Source organism: Phyllobates terribilis, unplaced genomic scaffold, assembly GCF_046119375.1.
Source record: "Phyllobates terribilis strain yellow unplaced genomic scaffold, ASM4611937v1 Scaffold_3__8_contigs__length_932513732, whole genome shotgun sequence".
Classification (NCBI taxonomy): domain Eukaryota; kingdom Metazoa; phylum Chordata; class Amphibia; order Anura; family Dendrobatidae; genus Phyllobates; species Phyllobates terribilis.
In genome coordinates this window covers 32,703,380-32,729,285 of record NW_027362763.1, presented here as the reverse complement: position 1 = coordinate 32,729,285, position 25,906 = coordinate 32,703,380, and the positions used below count along the sequence as shown (strand labels likewise).

Sequence of the window (25,906 nt, the reverse complement as noted above, 5' to 3'; positions counted from 1 at the left end):
CCAGATATGTGAAGGTGACCAAGTGACACCATAGACTTGTTATGGCTCCATATGGATGCCCTGATTCAGTTTTCCCAGAACCACGTGAGCGATGTTAAAGCGGCAGTACACACAATACCTGACCTGTAATGACTTCGCTGAGGTTCTTCCCACTGCTCGGACCGCTGATTAAGTCGGCCAAACCTACGATGACCAGGCCGACAATGGTCACCAGGATTCCTACCCACTGGCTGCACTCCAGCTTCCTGCCCAAGAAGGCAACGGAGAGAAGACCAGTGAATATGATGACGGCTCCTCGTAGCATCTGGAAGCTGGAAGCGCTGGTCATGTTCAGAGCTGGAACGTGAAAAATACAGCAAATAAGTGAGAATACACTGTAAGAAAGTAAGGAAGAAAGTGAGCACCCGGTGCACCGACCGCTCGGGGACAGGAACCTTGTAAATATCCAGTCTTGATCTCAGTTGAGTATTGGATACATTGTTTCCAGTGTGAGCGAAACACATCCTCATCACTGGATGTTACACTGATCTCTCTGCTACAATGTAGACCACAGAGCATTGTCTACACTGGATACAATGTGTCCACTTCTCAGCTGAGATGAGGACTGGATATTTACAGGCTTCCTGTCCTCGAGTGGTCGGTGCACCGGGTGCTTGCCTTCCTTACTTTCTTACAGTATATTCTTACAGGACGGGATATGTGCAGGATCACTGCCTCTGCATGGAAACTAGAGGGTTCGCCTTCACAGACAGCAAGCAAAGGTTTTGAAAAAGGATGATTAATTAAAAAGGCGAAGCTTCATTTCTATAGACCCCCCAGAAGCCCCTTAATTGTAGGATTGATTATGATATTATCTGTCACAGGGGCAGCTCTCTTCTTTACTCACCCACATACATGATACTGGTGGCAGTCATGTCACAGATCGCTGGAGGAAGAAAGAGAAGGGAGTTGAAGGGCTGAGAAGGAGCCAGGGTGGGCTCTGCGGATCGGCGGTCCTTGAACACCAGGATGTAGAAGACGGCCAGACAGGAGAGTTCTCCAAGGAACATGCCCACCGCCTGGAAGAGAGACACAAAACTCTGACATCTGGCCTCAACAGAAGCTCCTTAGTAATGTCAGTTACAGGAGACCCTTTTATCGCATATTGTGGGGTACGCCTTGTTTTTGGAATTTCTGCTGATATTGGAGATCATTTACTACTTTTCTTTGTATTACTCTCTCCCATTTCTCCATGGCTGGCTGTGATCCTACCTGCCCTGGGATCATTTTGGGTCCCCAGGCCCAGGAAAGTGAGTTTGTTTTCTACATTGTCCCACCCAGTGAAACCACCTTGTCGTTGACTGATGGGCTCACACAATTTGATCAAAAATGTGCAGCAATAACCTTATGTTGATACATATGGCAACTCATCAGACACTCAGTGCTCAGGTCTCGCAGTCCGCGGCTGAATGTTTTGTGCTGGTTTGTGCATTTTGCCCGGAACCGCCGCATTTACTTCATGTCGTTTGGATGTGTCCGACCTACTCAGTTTTCTTTAGCACACGGGGATGCGTCTGTGCGGCTTCACTCCAGATCTAACTGCTACAGTCTGTGCAAACTCTTATCAGCAATGTGTAAGAGGGGCGCAAGGTGTTAGTACATCCTCTATGTTACTCGGTACTGGGCAGCAATGCGAGGGCCCGACAAGAAACAGCTCACAAGGTCCTCAACTGGACACTTCCAACAGGAGGCCTGGTGGAACCTTCTACACAGCAGTCAGTTAGTAGAACTTCCATTATGTTCCCAGCCCGCTTGTGTTTGCGTCCCCCCTCCACTATGAAAGCTTCGAGCTTTCACTCAGACTTACTCCCACAGCGGGACACAGACTCACCCTACAGGGGAACTCAGGCTCGTTCCACAGCGGTACTCAGGCTCGTCTCACAGCGGTACTCAGGCCCATCTTAGAGGGAACTCAGGCTTGCCATACAGTGGACTGGGGCTCGGCCCACAGCACGAGTTAGGTTCGTCCTACAGTGTAACTCAGACTCACTCTACAGTGGGACTCAGGCTCACCCCCCAGTGGGACTAAGGCTTGCTTTACAGCGGGACTCAGGCTCACCCCCAGTGGGACTAAGGCTTGCTTTACAGTGGGACTAAAGCTTGCCCCACAGCGGGACTCAGGCTAGCCCTAGAGTGGGACTAAGGCTTGCTTTACAGTGAGACTAAGGCTTGCCCCACAGCGGGGCTCAGGATGTCATACAGCGGGACTCAGGCTCATCCTACAGCAAGACTCAGGATGCCCTACAGCGGGAGTAAGGATCGCCCCACAGTGGGACTCGGTCTTGTCCTACACTGGCACCCAGGCTCAGCCTACAAAGAATTGAATCTCTAAATGACGGCACTTTCAGGGTCAAGGTGACATATGACAATGTGATGAGGTCACATCCAGGAGGAGGATGAAGGAGGACAAGGAGGAGTAAATGGCGGGAAGGTAAGCTCTCCAATAGAGCTGAAGAAACAGGAATTTTATGGGCAAGGGGCGAATGTGAGGGGTTAGCATAGAGGGGAAAAATGCGAGGGGGCAGTATACAGGGAAAAATGTGAGTTGGCACAATGCAGAGACTGGACAGTATGGGGGACACAGTATGAAGGGACAGTGTGAAGAGGGGGCCCAGTATGGAAAGGAGGCAGCATGGGGGGGGCAATGAAGATAAGGACAATATGGTGATTATAGCTAATCAGGGTGGACAGTGTGAAAGTTACAGAAAATAATAGGGGGACAGTGTGGCAGTATTATATAAGGCAGACAATGTTGCAGTTATGCCAAATAAGGGTGGACGGTGTGGCAGTTATTCTGAATAAGGGTGGACAGTGTAATGGTTATAACTAATAAGGGTGGACAGTGTGACAGTATTAGATAAGGCAGACAATGTGGCAGTTATGCCGAATAAGGGTGGACAGTGTGGCAGTTATACTGAATAAGGGTGGACAATGTAATGGTTATAACTAATATGGGTGGACAGTGTAATGGTTATAACTAATAAGGGTGGACAGTGTGGCAGTTATACCGAATAAGGGTGGACAGTGTGGCAGTTATACTGAATAAGGGTGGACAGTGTGGCAGTTATACTGAATAAGGGTGGACAGTGTAATGGTTCTAACTAATAAGGGTGGACAGTGTAACTGTTATAACTAGTGATGAGTGAGCATGCTCACTACTGCTTGGTGCTGGCCCGAGCATCTCACTGCTCGAGATGATCCGCGCTCGCCGAGAATCCCTGGGGTTGCTCGGAGGGAGCTCGGGTCCCCTCCCTGTATGGTTGGCGCTCTTTAGAGTGCAAATCAACATGCAGGGATTGTCTGCCACACACTGCAATACCACAGCCATGTTGGTTGTGGCATTACAGTGATTGGCTGGCTGCACAGCATCATCAGGTCTATTTCAGACCTGGCGCCGCCATGCTCGTCACAGTTACTCCAGAATCAGACAGTGTAGGGAGAGGAGCTGCTGAGCTAGGGAGAGATTTGCTTGTTTCTAGTTAGTGTAGGTGTACCAAACTATATTAGAGACACATATCCATCTCAACAAACAGTCCTTTTGAGGACTAATCCATCTGTAGAGATATCAGGCAGGCAGTGTATATAGACAGGCAGGCTGGGTATATAGCAGACTGCAGTGCACATAGCAAGAGGTGCTGTTTTTACAGATATTTGTTGAAATAGCCCCAGGTCTCAGGGGTCAGGAATAATTTTGTTTTGGATCTTAATCCTCTTTATTTGCTTAAAAAGCAATCCAGAGAACACCGTTGTTCAGTGCCATTTGCTTGTTGGCACTGCAGAATACAGCCAGGTCCTTTCCATATTACAGCATTAAAAATCCAGCTATTTAAAACAGTGGTTTGTCCGTCACACGAATCACATATAATTGCACTGAAAATACTGCCATTTCTGGCCACCATTGAAATTTTGCTTCAGTGTGTCAGTGACGCTATTGACACTAGCTTGCTGTTAAAAATAGTTACCTACAGGCCAGATATTTAAAATTGTGGTTTGTCCGTCACACGGATCACATATAAGTTCGCTACAAATTCAGCCATTTGTAGCGAGCGTGGAAGATATTGTCCTCCATTTAAAATGGGTAAGGCACGTGGCAAGGGACGGGTAACTGGACGTGATGGTGATGGTGCTTGCAGTGGCCAAGGCCGTGGGCAAGTTGAAATTGTGCCACATAAACACCCACATCTTCTTTGTCGAAATTCCTGTCCCAATTTATAGGGGGCCACAGAACACCACTATTGAACACAGAACAGTGTGAAAAGGTAATTGGTTGGATAGCAGAAAATGCTTCCAGTCACTTAGCCACCACCACCTTGTCTTCCACGCGGTCAAGTCTCAGTAGCCGTGAGTGTGGACTGCATATTCCTCACCCTGATCCTCCTTCCTCTCATCATGCCGAGTGCAGAGAGACAACTGATCCCACACTTGGACACTCTGAAGAGCTGTTCACTTTTCTATTTATAGATTCGGGCCTCTCGCCTGGTCCACTTGAAGCGGGGCAAGAGGAGATCGCATGTAGCAATGCCCAAAGGCATGAGGAAGTGGAAGACGAGGTGGTGGATGATATAGTAACTGACCCAACCAGGCAGGAGGACATGCAGAGCGAGGACAGCAACACACAGGGGGAGGAAAGCAGAGCACCCCAACAGGCAGGAAGAAGCAGTGTGGTGGCTGCAGACAGAAGGTGGGCAACTGTTTCCCGTAACACCAACACAACGGAAGTTGCCAGAACAACTGTTGGGTCTTCCCGAGTCTGGTTGTTTTTTAAAGACTCTGCCGATAACCCCAAAAAGGCCATTTGCACCACCTGCCAGGCCAGCATCAGCAGGGGTAGAAAAAACTATCAGCCTGACCACCACCAGCATGATTAGGCACATGGTAGCAAAGCACCTGACTTTGTGGGCCTGAATCCCAGGGTCCAGGAAGAGTGTCTGTGGGTGACACCACTGCTTCTTCCGCTGTTGTGCGTGCAAGCCAATTCCCTGTCCATGGTGCATGCGAAGATGCCTCCTGCCCTGCACCTGACGTTGCACACTCTCAATTAGCACCACCAGCAAGCACGTCCTAGTCCCAGCACAGCGGTTAGTTGTCCATATCCAGTCCTTGGAAAGCAAGCGCAAATACGCAGCCATTGCACCACAGGCCACACTACTAAATTCCCACATTTCGCGACTGCTTGCATTTGAAATGTTGCCCTTTAGGCTCATGGAGACAGAAGCTTTCCGCAACCTGATGGCGGCGGCCGTCCCTCGGTACTCGGTCCCCAGCCACCACTATTTCTCCCGGGGTGCCGTCCTCGCATTACACAAACATGTGTCCCACAACATTAGCCGTGCCCTCAACAATGCAGTTACAGGGAAAGTCCACCTAACCACGGACACGTGGACAAGTGCTTGTGGGCAGGGATGGTCCATCTCGCTGACAACACACTGGATTAACATAGTGGAAGCCGGGACCCAGTTGAACACATCCAACCGACACCGAGAATTGCGGGCCCCAGGTAAATCAGGGTTGCCTAGACAGTCTACAGCTCCTGCACCTCAACCTCCTCAGCCTCCTTCTCCTCTTCAGCCTCCATCTCCGAAATGACCACATCAGTCACAAGCTGAAAGCACTGCAGGACTGCCTCAGCCAAGCGGCAACAGGCTGTGCTGAAACTAATATGCTTAGGTGACAAACCGCACAATGCTAAAGAGTTGTGGACAGCTCTGAAAGAGCAGGCAGATCTGTGGCTGACACCGCTGAACCTACAGCCAGGCATGGTCGTGTGTGACAAAGGCCTGAACCTGGTGGCAGCTGTAAGGTGAGGCGAGCTCACATATACAGTACAGACCAAAAGTTTGGACACACCTTCTCATTTAAAGATTTTTCTGTATTTTCATGACTTTGAAAATTGTACATTCACACTGAAGGCATCAAAACTATGAATTAACACATGTGGAATTATATACTTAACAAAAAAGTGTGAAACAGCTGAAAATATGTCTTATATTCTAGGTTCTTCAAAGTAGCCACCTTTTTCTTTGATGACTGCTTTGCACACTCTTTGCATTCTCTTGATGAGCTTCAAGAGGTAGTCACCGGAAATGGTTTTCACTTCACAGGTGTGCCCTGTCAGGTTTAATAGGTGGGATTTCTTGCCTTATAAATGGGGTTGGGACCATCAGGTGTGTTGTGCAGAAGTCTGGTGGATACACAGCTGATAGTCCTCCTGAATAGACTGTTAGAATTTGTATTATGGCAAGAAAAAATCAGCTAAGTAAAGAAAAACGAGTGGCTATCATTACTTTAAGAAATGAAGGTCAGTCAATGCGAAAAATTGGGAAAACTTTGAAAGTGTCCCCAAGTGCAGTTGCAAAAACCATAAATCGCTACAAAGAAATTGGCTCACTTGAGGACCGCCCCAGGAAAAGAGGACCAAGAGTCACCTCTGCTTCTGAGGATAAGTTTATCCGAGTCACCAGCCTCAGAAATCGCAGGTTATCAGCAGCTCAGATTAGAGACCAGGTCAATGTCACACAGAGTTCTAGCAGCAGACACATCTCTTCAACAACTGTTAAGAGGAGACTTTGTGCAGCAGGCCTTCATGGTAAAATAGCTGCTAGGAAACCACTGCTAAGGACAGGCAACAAGCAGAAGAGACTTGTTTGGGCTAAAGAACACAAGGAATGGACATTAGACCAGTGGAAATCTGTGCTTTGGTCTGATGAGTCCAAATTTGAGATCTTTGGTTTCAACCACCATGTCTTTGTGCGATGCAGAAAAGGTGAACGGATGGACTCTACATGCCTGGTTCCCACCGTGAAGCATGGAGGAGGAGGTGTGATGGTGTGGGGGTGCTTTGCTGGTGACACTGTTGGCTACCACAGCATCTTGCAGCGGCATGCTATTCCATCCGGTTTGCATTTAGTTGAACCATCATTTATTTTTCAACAGGACAATGACCCCAAACACACCTCCAGGCTGTGTAAGGGCTATTTGACCAAGTAGGAGAGTGATGGGGTGCTACGCCAAATGACCTGGCCTCCACAGTCACCAGACCTGAACCCAATTGAGATGGTTTGGGGTGAGCTGGACCTCAGAGTGAAGGCAAAAGGGCCAACAAGTGCTAAGCGTCTCTGGGAACTCCTTCAAGATTGTTGGAAGACCATTTCCGGTGACTACCTCTTGAAGCTCATCAAGAGAATGCCAAGAGTGTGCAAAGCAGTCATCAAAGAAAAAGGTGGCTACTTTGAAGAAACTAGATTATAAGACATATTTTCAGTTGTTTCACATTTTTTTGTTAACTATATAATTCCACATGTGAATTCCTTCAGTGTGAATGTACAATTTTCATAGTCATGAAAATACAGAAAAATCTTTAAATGAGAAGGTGTGCCAAACTTTTGGTCTGTACTGTAGTATGTACCATGCCAGACCCATGTGCGAAACCTTGTGATTCAACGGTTTCCTAAAACCTACCCGGAGCTTCCGAATCTGCTTGTCAAAGTACGCCGCCTGTGTACCCATTTTAGAAAGTCAGCTACACTTTCCGCTGCCCTTGACGTTCTTCAGCAGCGTTTGCAGCTTCCGGCTCACCGACTGGTGTGTGATGTCCCCACGTGTTGGAACTCTACACTGCAGATGTTGGGAAGGATTTGTGAGCAGAAGAGGGCAGTTGTTGACTACCAGCATCAACAAGGCCGTCGGTATTCAGTTCAGGCTCCACACATAAGACCTCAGGAGTGGACCTGGATGTCAGACATATGTACTATCCTCCAAAACTTTGAGGACTCCACCAAGATGGTGAGCGGCGATGACGCCATAATTAGCATCACCATCCCACTTCTATATCTTCTGAAAAGCTCTCTGCTCACAATCAAAAAGGATGCATTGCAGGCGGAGCACGATGAGATGGAGCAATGAACCATACAGGTTGATTACACAGCCCAGCCTCATCTCATCCCTATGTGGATTGGGTGACAATAAGGAAGAGGAGGAGGAGGAAGAACAGGAGCTAGTTTCATGCGCTATAGACGGTACTACCTGCACAACTGTCATACCGTCTGTTCAGCGTGGATGGCCTGAGGACAGAGAGGAGGAGGAGGAGGAGGATAGCATGGTCAATCATTCTTTGGTGAGGACACGGAAGTCTTGCCTGTTAGTTTTCTGGCACGCATGGCTGAGTTTATGTTACGCTGCCTTTCCCGTGACCCTCGCGTCCTCCAAATTTTGGGTGACAGTCATTACTGGTTGGTGACACTTCTAGACCCATGCTAGAAGGAGAACTTTATGCCTCTTATTCCTGAGGTGGACAGGTCTACAAAAATGGGGCAGTACCAGAAGGCGCTTGTTGCGGAACTATTAAAAAAATTCCCATCTGAAAACGCTGGCGGCAGAGGTCACAGTTCGTTGGACAATCAAGGACTACAGGCGAGAGAGACTCAAATGCAATCCAGCAGAAGCAGGGGAACACTGTCAAAGTTCTGGGAGAATTTTCTCAGCCCCTCCCATCGCACAGGCCCTGAGGCGCGGGGTACTCTATCAAGGAGTGCAAAGTTTGGGAAGATGCTGAGGGAGTACCTTGCCGACCGTACCAACGTCCTCCGTGATTCCTCTGTGCCTTATAATTATTGGGTATCCAAGCTGGACACCTGGAATGAACTGGCTCTCTATGCCTTGGAGGTCCTGGCCTGCCCTGCTGCTAGCGTTTTATTAGAGCGGGTTTTTAGTGCCGCTGGTGGAATTATAACTGATAGGTGCATCCGCCTGTCAACTGAAAATGCTGAGAGGCTGACTCTTATAAAAATGAGCAAGGGCTGGATTGGGCCAGACTTCTCAACACCACCGAATCATAGCAGCATAACATAAACTCAAATCCAGTGTCTTTTCTTGGGAGGTGTATTCCCATTCACCTTTTCACACTTCCTGATTTTGGCTATTTTCCCTTGTCCTCCTCTTTCTCCTCAGCCTCATCCACCACCACCATATCACCAGGGTGACCGTGGTACGTGATGCAACACCCACATAATTTTTTTAAAGCGTGTTTATGATGCCTGTATAATTTTTTTTTTATACAGTATGTTCATGTATACCCCCCAGGGGTAAATGTTTGTCAGCCCATACACTTAGTGCATGGGCATTACAAGTATAGGAGGCCCGCTTCTTTCTAATGGGAACATTTTTTTATGACGCCCTCCTCCACATCTTTTCCAAGGTGCATTGGAGTGGCTCCCAATTTTTGGCAGCCCTTGCATTCACTGCATAGGACAACACCATGGGAGACCCACTTCCTAATAATGGGAACATTGTTTTCAGGAGACCGTCTGACCTCCACATCTTTTCCAAGGGGCATTGGAGTTCCTCTAAATTTTTGGCAACCCTTGCATTCACTGCATAGGCAAACACAATGGGAGACCCACTTCCTAATAATGGGAACATTTTTTTAGGAGGCCCTCCTCTACATCTCTTCCAAGGGGCATTGGAGTGCCTCCAAATTTTTGGCAACCCTTGCATTCACTGCATAGGCAAATGTGGCACCCCAGGGGTCTGGTTGCCACAGTAATAGAAATATTATGTCTGAGAGCAAGTGGGAGATTTCTCTGGTCAGGAGCCCTAAGCATGCAACACGGCCCACCCAGACCTGGGAGGGGAGGAATCTGCCCTTATAAATTGGGTCTGGGGCGGGATTAGGACAGACAGAGCCTGCAGAACAAGCAGAGCAGTCAGAGCCTGGAGAGGGAAAGTTACAACAGGAGCTCTGTAGGAGCAGGAGCGAGTGCCAGAGGCTGGAAGCTAGAAAGCTCGCCTTGGCTGAAGACACTAAACCCGGACACGGAGTCCGAGGCTGTGGGGACATCCAGGTCCAGCAGCAGAATCCAACCGGCAGGGGATTCCATGTCCTCTGGCCTTAGAAGCCCGGAGGCACGGTCACAAGCAAGGGACCAGCACCGCCATCGTGAAGCGGAGGCTAACGGAAGGCCCCAAGTCACCGGCCGTACGGGTGAGCACCACACGGTATACTCAGGGACGTGGGCTACTTCTACCCGCATAGAGCAAGGTAGCCAGGAAAGAGTGCAGATAGTCGGGGAGGCCTACAACTCCACCTGGCCAGGGGAGATCCTGCTTGCTCACAGACTGACCAGGCCCCTACTGCTAACCAGTACTCCCGGGAGGGTCTGCTTTATACCATCAGTAAAGACCCTGAACTGCACCACATGTCTCTGTGTTTCATCGCCGCACCATTACTACCGGGACGTTCACACCATCACTCCCATCTTCCACACTAGCTGCCCTGAGGCAATACTCCTCCCGTGGGGAGTTATCCCATACTCAGCTGCGCAAACAACATCAGCCTCAGCGGTCTGCAGTGCAGCGGCGGTCCCCACTGACCGCAATCCACGGGTGGCGTAGTCGGACATTGTTATTACCAAAGACTGCCACTGGTTTGACCGCCCTGGGCACGGACCGGGTCACCGCCACGGAGGACTACAACCCCCAGCGATCCGGCTCCGGGTATCCCCCTGCACAGCACAGGCCCAGGGGGCGCGTCACAAACACAATGGGAGACCCACTTCCTAATAATGGGATCATTGCTTTCAGGAGGCCCTCTGACCTCCACGTCTCTTCCAAGGGGCATTGGAGTGCCTGCAAATTTTTGGCAACCCTTGCATTCACTGCATAGACCATCACAATGGGAGACGTACTTCCTAATAATGGGAACATTGTTTTCAGGAGACCCTCCTCTAAGTCTCTTCAAAGGGGTATTGGGGTGCATCCAAATTTTCAAAGGTGTATTGAGGTGCGTCCAAATTTTGGGCAGCCCTGCCATTCACTGCATACGCAATTACAGTATAGGAGACCCACTCTTTAGTAATGGGAACAACAAAGCATAGCCGGCTGATGTCTCTCTAAGAATAGTGAGGACCGACTGCTGGCCCTTAAGAATAGTAAAGGCCGCCTGATGGCCCTATAAAAATAGGCTTTGTGACTTTCAGAGTCCCTCCTTCATAAATGAAACACGATGTGTCTGATGATATCTCACACACCACATGGCCAGATAAGGTTGTAAAATGTTAAAATGACATTTCCTGGTGAATGCATTTGTCACGGTTGAAATCAATGCAAAAGTGCAAAAACGCATCAAAAACGCTACGTGTGAACATAGCCCAAGGTGTGGAGGAGTATTTTTGTTTTTGGTTATTTATTTTGCCTTATATACAAGTCATTTCCCTGGAAAGGATGTTCCTTAACATATTTCCCAGGAGAATTCATTTTGGTTTTGTTTTTGTATGTTTTATTGTGAGTCCGTAAAAGTGGCGTAATACTCTGACCACGTTGTTGACAGCAGTGACCTGGGAGTCAGAGATGCTTCCAGGGGTCTTCCCCATGCTGTTCCCATGTCATTTGAGCACTGTTCCCATCGATTTGGGCAATTTTTAGGCCCTCTGCAGACCGCCGGGGGGAGCCTCCGGAAAAATGCTCGAGTTTCCCATAGACTTACATTGGGCTCGTTGCTCGGGTCGAGCACCCGAGTATTCCAATGTGCTCGACCCGAGCATCGAGCACCCGAGCATTTTATTGCTCGCTCGTCACTAGTTATAACTAATAAGGGTGGACAGTGTGGTAGTTATAAGTAATAAGGGTGGAGAGTGTGGTAGTTATAAGTAATAAGGGTGGACAGTGTGGTAGTTATAAGTAATAAGGGTGGATAGTGTGGTAGTTATAAGTAATAAGGGTGGATAGTGTGGTAGTTATAAGTAATAAGGGTGGATAGTGTGGTAGTTATAAGTAATAAGGGTGGACAGTGTGGTAGTTATAAGTAATAAGGGTGGACAGTGTGGAGGTTATAACTAATAAGGTTGGAAAGCAGTGTGGTCGCGGCTTCAGTACACAGTGAGCAGGCGCAGTACGCACGCCCGGCTCTTTGACTGCTTAAGCTGTGTATAGGAGTTTTTGACCCTAGTGCAGGAAAACCTAAAATTCGCCTCCTCCATAGGACTAAATATGACATGGATGTCTCTCACCTGCAAGAACGGATGATCAAACTGATGAGACGGCGATCCTTTACATCCTTTAGCTTCAAAATTGTCAGCCCACCTACAAGCAAGCAGAGGTAGATAATGTGAGAGGGGTACAGAGCCCCCCAAATGTGATGATTGAGAATGTCACGTAACACAATATTATGTCATAAAATGCCACAGCTGCTTCGAGCCTCTTTTCTCTTACTAACGAGCCTCTTGGGGAATACTTTACACTCCCATGTGTTCTTTTTGATTCATATGATGTTTTTTCCATAATTTTATTTAAAAAAAAAAAGATGAAAAATTCACCCATTTTGTTATAGAAAATTGACAATTTTCAAAATATCATTGTCCTTTAGACAAAGAATGAATAGTCAGGAGGAAAAGTAATGTCACGCAGTTATATGTATATTATAATGTCATATACCAAAACGATAACATAACTGAAGAGAAGTTCTGCAGACCCACCACCAGATGGCAATGTGACAGACGTGTAATAAAGTAATGGGAGGGATCAGGGAGCGCAGGGATCATACTACGAATGGTCTGTTTACTCCCCCAGTTCGGTATATATTACACTGCACCCAGCACTGATTACACTGGTTCGCTCCCCCCGTGTGGCACTCGGCGTCTCGGGAATGCGGCTGTCAGCTGAGGCTGGGGGGCTTGTCAGGACAATCAGTGACAGGTGAGAACCTGCTGATCCTACAGATGATCCAGGTAAACAGTGCGACAACCAGTGCCGTAACTATAAACTTTGGGGCCCCGGGGCAAAATTTCATAGTGGGGCCCAACCACCCAAGGGGCCCCAAACTGATGGTAAAAAGATTATTTTTTACCATCAGTTTGGGGCCCCTTGGGTGGATGGGGCCCCGGGGCAGTGCCCCGGCTGCCCCGGTTGTAGTTACGGCCCTGGCGACAACCGGAAAGCAGCCCACAACCTCAGGGTATACTGACAGCAATGCTCCACGTCAGTGGGGTAGCGTCAGCGGCCACAACTTAGGGCAAGAAAACAATGTGGTGCCCCCTAACTCATGGCCTGTTATCTCTCCCTGTGTTCCCTCCACCTGTCCGATAGTACACCCCTTATTGCTCATACATGTGTATTGTATTAAAAACATACTGATGGACTTATAGTTTGCTCTTTGACCCCCTATTTTTTGAATTTTTGCTGAAATTTGAAATAAAAATAAAGAATACATAAAAAAAAAAACTTTTTGCCACAATTTTGTGTTTTCCTTTTTTGTAACTATTTTATTATCTAACCCTTGCCCTAAGGCTAGTCCTAACCCTATTCCTAACCAGAACTTTATCCCTGATTCTAATCATAGCCCTCATCCCTGGCCAAGACCCTAGCTCTGGGCAAGACCCTAGCCCTAACCCTACCTCTAATCCTACCCCTAATACTATCCCTAAACCTAGCTCTAACAAAAGCCTTATCTCTAGCCTAACTATAACCCTAGCCTGGACACAGACCTTTCCCTAATCCTAACCCTAGCCCTAACTACAGCCCTATCTCTAGCTCTAACCCAAGCCTTAGCCCTAACCCTATCCATAAACTTATCTCTAGCCCTAACCATAACCCTAGCCTGGACCCAAACCTTTCCCTAACCCTAACCCTAGCACTAACTACAGCCCTATCTCTAGCTCTAACCCAAGCCTTAGCCATAAGCCTATCCATAAACTTATCTCTAGCCCTAACCATAACCCTAGCCTGGACACAGACCTTTCCCTAACCCTAACCCTAGCCCTAACTACAGCCCTATCTCTAGCTCTAACCCAAGCCTTAGCCCTAACCCTATCCATAAACTTATCTCTAGCCCTAACCATAACCCTAGCCTGGACCCAAACCTTTCCCTAACCCTAACCCTAGCCCTAACTACAGCCCTATCTCTAGCTCTAACCCAAGCCTTAGCCATAAGCCTATCCAAATACTTATCTATAGCCCTAACCCTAACCCTAGCCTGGACCCAGACCTTTCCCTAGCCCTAGCCCTAACTACAGCCCTATCTCTAGCTCTAACCCAAGCCTTAGCCATAAGCCTATCCAGATACTTTTCTCTAGCCCTAACCATAAGTCTAGCCTGGACCCAGACCTGTCCCTAGCCCTAGCCCTAACTACAGCCCTATCTCTAGTTCTAACCCTAGCCTTATCCCTAAGCCTATCCATAAACTTAACTCTAGCCCTAACCATAACTCTAGCCTAGATCTAGACTTATTCCTAGCCCTAACCTTAGCCTGAACCCAGACCTTTCACCAACCCTAACCCTAGCCCTAACTACAGCCCTATCTCTAGCTCTAACCCAAGCCTTATCCATAAGCCTATCCAAATACTTATCTCTAGCCCTAACCATAACCCTAGCCTGGACCCAGACCTGTCCCTAGCCCTAGCCCTAACTACAGCCCTATCTCTAGTTCTAACCCTAGCCTTAGCCCTAAGCCTATCCATAAACTAACTCTAGCCCTAACCATAACCCTAACCTGGACCCAGACCGTTCCCTAACCCCAACCCTAGCCCCAACTAAAGCCCTATCTCTAGCTCTAACCCAAGCCTTAGCCCTAACCCTATCCATAAACTTATCTCTAGCCTAACTATAACCCTAGCCTGGACCCAGACCTTTCCCTAACCCTAGCCCTAACTACAGCCCTATCTCTAGCTCTAACCCAAGCCTTAGCCATAAGCATATCCATAAACTTATCTCTAGCCCTAACCATAACCCTAGCCTGGACCCAGACCTTTCCCTAGCCCTAACTAAGCCCTATCTCTAGTTCTAACCCTAGCCTTAGCCCTAAGCCTATCCATAAACTTAACTCTAGCCCTAACCATAACTCTAGCCTAGATCTAGACTTATTCCTAGCCCTAACCCTAGCCTGAACCCAGACCGTTCCCTAACCCTAACCCTAGCCCTAACTAAAGCCCTATCTCTAGCTCTAACCCAAGCCTTAGCCATAAGCCTATCTAAATACTTATCTCTAGCCCTAACCATAACCCTAGCCTGGACCCAGACCATTTCCTAGCCCTAGCTACAGCCCTATCTCTAGCTCTAACCGCAGCCTTAGCCCTAAACCTATTCATAAACTTAACTGTAGCCCTAATCATAACCCTAGCCTGGACCCAGACCTATCCCTAGCCCCAAGTGAAGCCTTATCCCTAGTTCTAAACCTAGCCCTAACTATACTCCTATCCTTAGCCCTAACATTTCCCCTAACACTAGTCTTAGTCCTAACACCTAGCTCTAACCCTAGATCTAACTCAAGTCTTATCCCTAGATCTAAACCTAGCCCTAGGGAAAATCAAAACTTTTTCCATGGTATGAGAAAGATCATTGCGATCTGAATGAAGCCTTACTGTCATCTCAGCACCCACAACAATCACCTGCTGCTGCAGAAATAGGAAAACAGCAGCGTTGTGAATGCAGCTCTGGATGCGACTAGAGCGCAAGCCATAAATCAGTTACAAATTCCCCCGGAGCTGAGGATTATATCCACAATCTAAGAGAAAGTGTCACTATCAGGTGCGGAAGATTAACAGCAGAGAACGGACTTTATCCCCTCAACATGGAGAACTGATGGCAGAAGATAACACAGAGCAAAAGCATAGAGATGTAGCAGAGCTGAGACTAAATCACGTGTTACATAGGACTGCAGGTGACATCTACTACATTATCTGTACTCAGAGAGATATCACTGTGTTATCTGTGGTGTTACATAGGACTGCAGGTGACATCTACTACATTATCTGTACTCAGAGAGTTATCACTGTGTTATCTGTGGTGTTACATAGGACTGCAGGTGACATCTACTACATTATCTGAACTCAGAGAGTTATCACTGTGTTATCTGTGGTGTTACATAGGACTGCAGGTGACATCTACTACATTATCTGAACTCAGAGAGTTATCACTGTGTTATCTGTGGTGTTACATAGGACTGGAGGTGACATCTACTACATTATCTGTACCCAGAGAGTTATCACTGTGTTATCTGTGGTGTTACATAGGACTGCAGGTGACATCTACTACATTATCTGTACTCAGAGAGTCATCACTGTGTTATCTGTGGTGTTACATAGGACTGCAGGTGACATCTACTACATTATCTGTACTCAGAGTTATCACTGTGTTATCTGTGGTGTTACATAGGACTGCAGGTGACGTCTACTACATTATCTGTACTCAGAGAGATATCACTGTGTTATCTGTGGTGTTACATAGGACTGCAGGTGACATCTACTACATTATCTGTACTCAGAGAGATATCACTGTGTTATCTGTGGTGTTACATAGGACTGCAGGTGACATCTACTACATTATCTGTACTCAGAGAATAATCACTGCGTTATCTGTGGTGTTACATAGGACTGCAGGTGACATCTACTACATTATCTGTACTCAGAGAGTTATCACTGTATTATCTGTGGTGTTACATAGGACTGCAGGTGACATCTACTACATTATCTGTACTCAGAGAGTTATCACTGTGTTATCTGTGGTGTTACATAGGACTGCAGGTGACATCTACTACATTATCTGTACTCAGAGAGCTATCACTGTGTTATCTATGGTGTTACATAGGACTGCAGGTGACATCTACTACATTATCTGTCCTCAGAGAGTTATCACTGTGTTATCTGTGGTGTTACATAGGACTGCAGGTGACATCTACTACATTATCTGTACTCAGAGAGTTTTCACGGTGTTATCTGTGGTGTTACATAGGACTGCAGGTGACATCTACTACATTATCTGTACTCAGAGAGTTATCACTGTGTTATCTGTGGTATTACATAGGACTGGAGGTGACATCTACTACATTATCTGTACTCAGAGAGTTATCACTGTGTTATCTGTGGTGTTACATAGGACTGCAGGTGACATCTACTACATTATCTGTACTCAGAGAGTTATCACTGTGTTATCTGTGGTGTTACATAGGACTGCAGGTGACATCTACTACATTATCTGTACTCAGAGAGTTATCACTGTGTTATCTGTGGTGTTACATAGGACTGCAGGTGACATCTACTACATTTTCTGTACTCAGAGAGTTATCACTGTGTTATCTGTGGTGTTACATAGGACTGCAGGTGACATCTACTACATTATCTGTACTCAGAGTTATCACTGTGTTATCTGTGGTGTTACATAGGACTGCAGGTGACATCTACTACATTATCTGTACTCAGAGAGATATCACTGTGTTATCTGTGGAGTTACATAGGACTGCTGGTGACATCTACCACATTATCTGTACTCAGAGAGTTATCACTGTGTTATCTGCGGTGTTACATAGGACTGCAGGTGACATCTACTACATTATCTGTACTCAGAGAGTTATCACTGTGTTATCTGTGGTGTTACATAGGACTGCAGGTGACATCTACTACATTATCTGTACTCAGAGAGTTATCACTGTGTTATCTGTGGTGTTACATAGGACTGCAAGTGACATCTACTACATTATCTGTACTGACAGAGTTATCACTGTGTTATCTGTGGTGTTACATAGGACTGCAGGAGACCTCTACTACATTATCTGTACTCAGAGAGTTATCACTGTGTTATCTGTGGTGTTACATAGGACTGCAGGAGACATCTACTACATTATCTGTACTCAGAGAGTTATCACTGTGTTATCTGTGGTGTTACATAGGACTGCAGGTGACATCTACTACATTATCTGTACTCAGAGAGTTATCACTGTGTTATCTGTGGTGTTACATAGGACTGCAGGTGACATATACTACATTATCTGTACTCAGAGAGTTATCACTGTGTTATCTGTGGTGTTACATAGGACTGCAGGTGACATCTACTACATTATCTGTACTCAGAGAGTTATCACTGTGTTATCTGTGGTGTTACATAGGACTGCAGGTGACATCTACTACATTATCTGTACTCAGAGAGTTATCACTGTGTTATCTGTGGTGTTACATAGGACTGCAGGTGACATCTACTACATTATCTGTACTCAGAGAGTTATCACTGTGTTATCTGTGGTGTTACATAGGACTGCAGGTGACGTCTACTACATTATCTGTACTCAGAGAGTTATCACCGTGTTATCTGTGGTGTTACATAGGACTGCAGGTGACATCTACTACATTATCTGTACTCAGAGAGATATCACTGTGTTATCTGTGGTGTTACATAGGACTGCAGGTGACATCTACTACATTATCTGTACTCAGAGAGTTATCACTGTGTTATCTGTGGTGTTACATAGGACTGCAGGTGACATCTACTACATTATCTGTACTCAGAGAGTTATCACTGTGTTATCTGTGGTGTTACATAGGACTGCAGGTGACATATACTACATTATCTGTACTCAGAGAGTTATCACTGTGTTATCTGTGGTGTTACATAGGACTGCAGGTGACATCTACTACATTATCTGTACTCAGAGAGTTATCACTGTGTTATCTGTGGTGTTACATAGGACTGCAGGTGACATATACTACATTATCTGTACTCAGAGAGTTATCACTGTGTTATCTGTGGTGTTACATAGGACTGCAGGTGACATCTACTACATTATCTGTACTCAGAGAGTTATCACTGTGTTATCTGTGGTGTTACATAGGACTGCAGGTGACGTCTACTACATTATCTGTACTCAGAGAGTTATCACCGTGTTATCTGTGGTGTTACATAGGACTGCATGTGACATCTACTACATTATCTGTACTCAGAGAGTTATCACTGTGTTATCTGTGGTGTTACATAGGACTGCAGGTGACATCTACTACATTATCTGTCCTCAGAGAGTTATCACTGTGTTATCTGTGGTGTTACATAGGTCTGCAGGTGACATCTACTACATTATCTGTACTCAGAGAGTTATCACTGTGTTATCTGTGGTGTTACATAGGACTGCAGGTGACATCTACTACATTATCTGTCCTCAGAGAGTTATCACTGTGTTATCTGTGGTGTTACATAGGTCTGCAGGTGACATCTACTACATTATCTGTACTCAGAGAGTTATCACTGTGTTATCTGTGGTGTTACATAGGACTGCAGGTGACATCTACTACATTATCTGTACTCAGAGAGTTATCACTGTGTTATCTGTGGTGTTACATAGGACTGCAGGTGACATCTACTACATTATCTGTACTCAGAGAGATATCACTGTGTTACCTGTGGTGTTACATAGGACTGCAGGTGACATCTACTACATTATCTGTACTCAGAGAGTTATCACTGTGTTATCTGTGGTGTTACACAGGACTGCAGGTGACATCTACTACATTATCTGTACTCAGGGAGTTATCACTGTGTTATCTGTGGTGTTACATAGGACTGCAGGTGACATCTACTACATTATCTGTACTCAGAGAGATATCACTGTGTTACCTGTGGTGTTACATAGGACTGCAGGTGACATCTACTACATTATCTGTACTCAGAGAGTTATCACTGTGTTATCTGTGGTGTTACATAGGACTGCAAGTGACATCTACTACATTATCTGTACTGACAGAGTTATCACTGTGTTATCTGTGGTGTTACATAGGACTGCAGGAGACCTCTACTACATTATCTGTACTCAGAGAGTTATCACTGTGTTATCTGTGGTGTTACATAGGTCTGCAGGTGACATCTACTACATTATCTGTACTCAGAGAGTTATCACTGTGTTATCTGTGGTGTTACATAGGACTGCAGGTGACATCTACTACATTATCTGTACTCAGAGAGATATCACTGTGTTACCTGTGGTGTTACATAGGACTGCAGGTGACATCTACTACATTATCTGTACTCAGAGAGTTATCACTGTGTTATCTGTGGTGTTACACAGGACTGCAGGTGACATCTACTACATTATCTGTACTCAGGGAGTTATCACGGTGTTATCTGTGGTGTTACATAGGACTGCAGGTGACATCTACTACATTATCTGTACTCAGAGAGATATCACTGTGTTACCTGTGGTGTTACATAGGACTGCAGGTGACATCTACTACATTATCTGTACTCAGAGAGTTATCACTGTGTTATCTGTGGTGTTACATAGGACTGCAAGTGACATCTACTACATTATCTGTACTGACAGAGTTATCACTGTGTTATCTGTGGTGTTACATAGGTCTGCAGGTGACATCTACTACATTATCTGTACTCAGAGAGTTATCACTGTGTTATCTGTGGTGTTACATAGGACTGCAGGTGACATCTACTACATTATCTGTACTCAGAGAGTTATCACTGTGTTATCTGTGGTGTTACATAGGACTGCAGGTGACATATACTACATTATCTGTACTCAGAGAGTTATCACTGTGTTATCTGTGGTGTTACATAGGTCTGCAGGTGACATCTACTACATTATCTGTACTCAGAGAGTTATCACTGTGTTATCTGTGGTGTTACATAGGACTGCAGGTGACATATACTACATTATCTGTACTCAGAGAGTTATCACTGTGTTATCTGTGGTGTTACATAGGACTGCAGGTGACATCTACTACATTATCTGTACTCAGAGAGTTATCACTGTGTTATCTGTGGTGTTACATAGGACTGCAGGTGACATATACTACATTATCTGTACTCAGAGAGTTATCACTGTGTTATCTGTGGTGTTACATAGGACTGCAGGTGACGTCTACTACATTATCTGTACTCAGAGAGTTATCAGCGTGTTATCTGTGGTGTTACATAGGACTGCAGGTGACATCTACTACATTATCTGTACTCAGAGAGTTATCACTGTGTTATCTGTGGTGTTACATAGGACTGCAGGTGACATCTACTACATTATCTGTCCTCAGAGAGTTATCACTGTGTTATCTGTGGTGTTACATAGGTCTGCAGGTGACATCTACTACATTATCTGTACTCAGAGAGTTATCACTGTGTTATCTGTGGTGTTACATAGGACTGCAGGTGACATATACTACATTATCTGTACTCAGAGAGTTATCACTGTGTTATCTGTGGTGTTACATAGGACTGCAGGTGACATCTACTACATTATCTGTACTCAGAGAGTTATCACTGTGTTATCTGTGGTGTTACATAGGACTGCAGGTGACATCTACTACATTATCTGTACTCAGAGAGTTATCACTGTGTTATCTGTGGTGTTACATAGGACTGCAAGTGACATCTACTACATTATCTGTACTGACAGAGTTATCACTGTGTTATCTGTGGTGTTACATAGGACTGCAGGAGACCTCTACTACATTATCTGTACTCAGAGAGTTATCACTGTGTTATCTGTGGTGTTACATAGGACTGCAGGTGACATCTACTACATTATCTGTCCTCAGAGAGTTATCACTGTGTTATCTGTGGTGTTACATAGGACTGCAGGTGACATCTACTACATTATCTGTACTCAGAGAGTTATCACTGTGTTATCTGTGGTGTTACATAGGACTGCAGGTGACATCTACTACATTATCTGTACTCAGAGAGTTATCACTGTGTTATCTGTGGTGTTACATAGGACTGCAGGTGACATCTACTACATTATCTGTACTCAGAGTTATCACTGTGTTATCTGTGGTGTTACATAGGACTGCAGGTGACATCTACTACATTATCTGTACTCAGAGAGTTATCACTGTGTTATCTGTGGTGTTACATAGGACTGCAGGTGACATCTACTACATTATCTGTACTCAGAGAGTTATCACTGTGTTATCTGTGGTGTTACATAGGACTGCAGGTGACATCTACTACATTATCTGTACTCAGAGAGTTATCACTGTGTTATCTGTGGTGTTACATAGGACTGCATGTGACATCTACTACATTATCTGTACTCAGAGAGTTATCACTGTGTTATCTGTGGTGTTACATAGGACTGCAGGTGACATCTACTACATTATCTGTCCTCAGAGAGTTATCACTGTGTTATCTGTGGTGTTACATAGGACTGCAGGTGACATCTACTACATTATCTGTACTCAGAGAGTTATCACTGTGTTATCTGTGGTGTTACATAGGACTGCAGGTGACTTATACTACATTGTCTGTACTCAGAGAGTTATCACTGTGTTATCTGTGGTGTTACATAGGACTGCAGGTGACGTCTACTACATTATCTGTACTCAGAGAGTTATCACCGTGTTATCTGTGGTGTTACATAGGACTGCATGTGACATCTACTACATTATCTGTACTCAGAGACTCATCACTGTGTTATCTGTGGTGTTACATAGGACTGCAGGTGACATCTACTACATTATCTGTACTCAGAGAGTTATCACTGTGTTATCTGTGGTGTTACATAGGACTGCAGGTGACATCTACTACACTATCAGTACTCAGAGAGCTATCACTGTGTTATCTGTGGTGTTACATAGGACTGTAGGTGACATCTACTACATTATCTGTACTCAGAGAGTTATCACTGTGTTATCTGTGGTGTTACATAGGACTGCAGGTGACATCTACTACATTATCTGTACTCAGAGAGTTATCACTGTGTTATCTGTGGTGTTACATAGGACTGCAGGTGACATCTACTACATTATCTGTACTCAGAGAGTTATCACTGTGTTATCTGTGGTGTTACATAGGACTGCAGGTGACATCTACTACATTATCTGTACTCAGAGAGTTATCACTGTGTTATCTGTGGTGTTACATAGGACTGCAGGTGACATCTACTACATCATCTGTACTCAGAGAGTTATCACTGTGTTATCTGTGGTGTTACATAGGACTGCAGGTGACATCTACTACATTATCTGTACTCAGAGTTATCACTGTGTTATCTGTGGTGTTACATAGGACTGCAGGTGACATCTACTACATTATCTGTACTCAGAGAGTTATCACTGTGTTATCTGTGGTGTTACATAGGACTGCAGGTGACATCTACTACATTATCTGTACTCAGAGAGTTATCACTGTGTTATCTGTGGTGTTACATAGGACTGCAGGTGACATCTACTACATTATCTGTACTCAGAGAGTTATCACTGTGTTATCTGTGGTGTTACATAGGACTGCAAGTGACATCTACTACATTATCTGTACTCAGAGAGTTATCACTGTGTTATCTGTGGTCTTACATAGGACTGCAGGTGACATCTACTACATTATCTGTGCTCAGAGAGATATCACTGTGTTATCTGTGGTGTTACATAGGACTGCAGGTAACATCTACTACATTATCTGTGCTCAGAGAGATATCACTGTGTTATCTGTGGTGTTACATAGGACTGCAGGTGACATCTACTACATTATCAGTACTCAGTGAGTTATCACTGTGTTATCTGTGGTGTTACATAGGACTGCAGGTGACATCTACTACATTATCAGTACTCAGTGAGTTATCACTGTGTTATCTGTGGTGTTACATAGGACTGCAGGTGACATCTACTACATTATCTGTACTCAGAGAGTTATCACTGTGTTATCTGTGGTGTTACATAGGACTGCAGGTGACATCTACTACATTATCTGTACTCAGAGTTATCACTGTGTTATCTGTGGTGTTACATAGGACTGCAGGTGACATCTACTACATTATCTGTACTCAGAGAGTTATCACTGTGTTATCTGTGGTGTTACATAGGACTGCAGGTGACATCTACTACATTATCTGTACTCAGAGAGTTATCACTGTGTTATCTGTGGTGTTACATAGGACTGCAGGTGACATCTACTACATTATCTGTACTCAGAGAGTTATCACTGTGTTATCTGTGGTGTTACATAGGACTGCATGTGACATCTACTACATTATCTGTACTCAGAGAGTTATCACTGTGTTATCTGTGGTGTTACATAGGACTGCAGGTGACATCTACTACATTATCTGTCCTCAGAGAGTTATCACTGTGTTATCTGTGGTGTTACATAGGACTGCAGGTGACATCTACTACATTATCTGTACTCAGAGAGTTATCACTGTGTTATCTGTGGTGTTACATAGGACTGCAGGTGACTTATACTACATTGTCTGTACTCAGAGAGTTATCACTGTGTTATCTGTGGTGTTACATAGGACTGCAGGTGACGTCTACTACATTATCTGTACTCAGAGAGTTATCACCGTGTTATCTGTGGTGTTACATAGGACTGCATGTGACATCTACTACATTATCTGTACTCAGAGACTCATCACTGTGTTATCTGTGGTGTTACATAGGACTGCAGGTGACATCTACTACATTATCTGTACTCAGAGAGTTATCACTGTGTTATCTGTGGTGTTACATAGGACTGCAGGTGACATCTACTACACTATCAGTACTCAGAGAGCTATCACTGTGTTATCTGTGGTGTTACATAGGACTGTAGGTGACATCTACTACATTATCTGTACTCAGAGAGTTATCACTGTGTTATCTGTGGTGTTACATAGGACTGCAGGTGACATCTACTACATTATCTGTACTCAGAGAGTTATCACTGTGTTATCTGTGGTGTTACATAGGACTGCAGGTGACATCTACTACATTATCTGTACTCAGAGAGTTATCACTGTGTTATCTGTGGTGTTACATAGGACTGCAGGTGACATCTACTACATTATCTGTACTCAGAGAGTTATCACTGTGTTATCTGTGGTGTTACATAGGACTGCAGGTGACATCTACTACATCATCTGTACTCAGAGAGTTATCACTGTGTTATCTGTGGTGTTACATAGGACTGCAGGTGACATCTACTACATTATCTGTACTCAGAGTTATCACTGTGTTATCTGTGGTGTTACATAGGACTGCAGGTGACATCTACTACATTATCTGTACTCAGAGAGTTATCACTGTGTTATCTGTGGTGTTACATAGGACTGCAGGTGACATCTACTACATTATCTGTACTCAGAGAGTTATCACTGTGTTATCTGTGGTGTTACATAGGACTGCAGGTGACATCTACTACATTATCTGTACTCAGAGAGTTATCACTGTGTTATCTGTGGTGTTACATAGGACTGCAAGTGACATCTACTACATTATCTGTACTCAGAGAGTTATCACTGTGTTATCTGTGGTGTTACATAGGACTGCAGGTGACATCTACTACATTATCTGTGCTCAGAGAGATATCACTGTGTTATCTGTGGTGTTACATAGGACTGCAGGTAACATCTACTACATTATCTGTGCTCAGAGAGATATCACTGTGTTATCTGTGGTGTTACATAGGACTGCAGGTGACATCTACTACATTATCAGTACTCAGTGAGTTATCACTGTGTTATCTGTGGTGTTACATAGGACTGCAGGTGACATCTACTACATTATCTGTACTCAGAGAGTTATCACTGTGTTATCTGTGGTGTTACATAGGACTGCAGGTGACATCTACTACATTATCTGTACTCAGAGAGTTATCACTGTGTTATCTGTGGTGTTACATAGGACTGCAGGTGACATCTACTACATTATCTGTACTCAGGGAGTTATCACTGTGTTATCTGTGGTGTTACATAGGACTGCAGGTGACATCTACTACATTATCTGTACTCAGAGGAGTTATCACTGTGTTATCTGTGGTGTTACATAGGACTGCAGGTGACATCTACTACATTATCTGTACTCAGGGAGTTATCACTGTGTTATCTGTGGTGTTACATAGGACTGCAGGTGACATCTACTACATTATCTGTACTCAGAGAGTTATCACTGTGTTATCTGTGGTGTTACATAGGACTGCAGGTGACATCTACTACATTATCTGTACTCAGAGAGTTATCACTGTGTTATCTGTGGTGTTACATAGGACTGCAGGTGACATCTACTACATTATCTGTACTCAGAGAGTTATCACTGTGTTATCTGTGGTGTTACATAGGACTGCAGGTGACATTACTACATATCTGTACTCGGAGAGTTATCACTGTGTTATCTGTGGTGTTACATAGGACTGCAGGTGACATTTA

The 25,906-nt window shown here is 45.1% G+C and overlaps 1 protein-coding gene across 1 annotated transcript in view; it reads right to left on the bottom strand.

The window, feature by feature from the left end:
- The window catches only part of SLC35F6 (solute carrier family 35 member F6), an 81,350-nt gene that overhangs the window by 2,113 nt on the left and 53,331 nt on the right, over positions 1-25,906 (bottom strand). The window contains exons 2-4 of the mRNA XM_073673829.1: positions 12,042-12,114; positions 887-1,058; positions 124-336 (exon numbers count right to left, since the gene is read on the bottom strand). Coding sequence (XP_073529930.1) covers positions 124-336; positions 887-1,058; positions 12,042-12,114 — 458 coding nt within the window. The remainder of the gene's footprint in view (positions 1-123; positions 337-886; positions 1,059-12,041; positions 12,115-25,906) is intronic.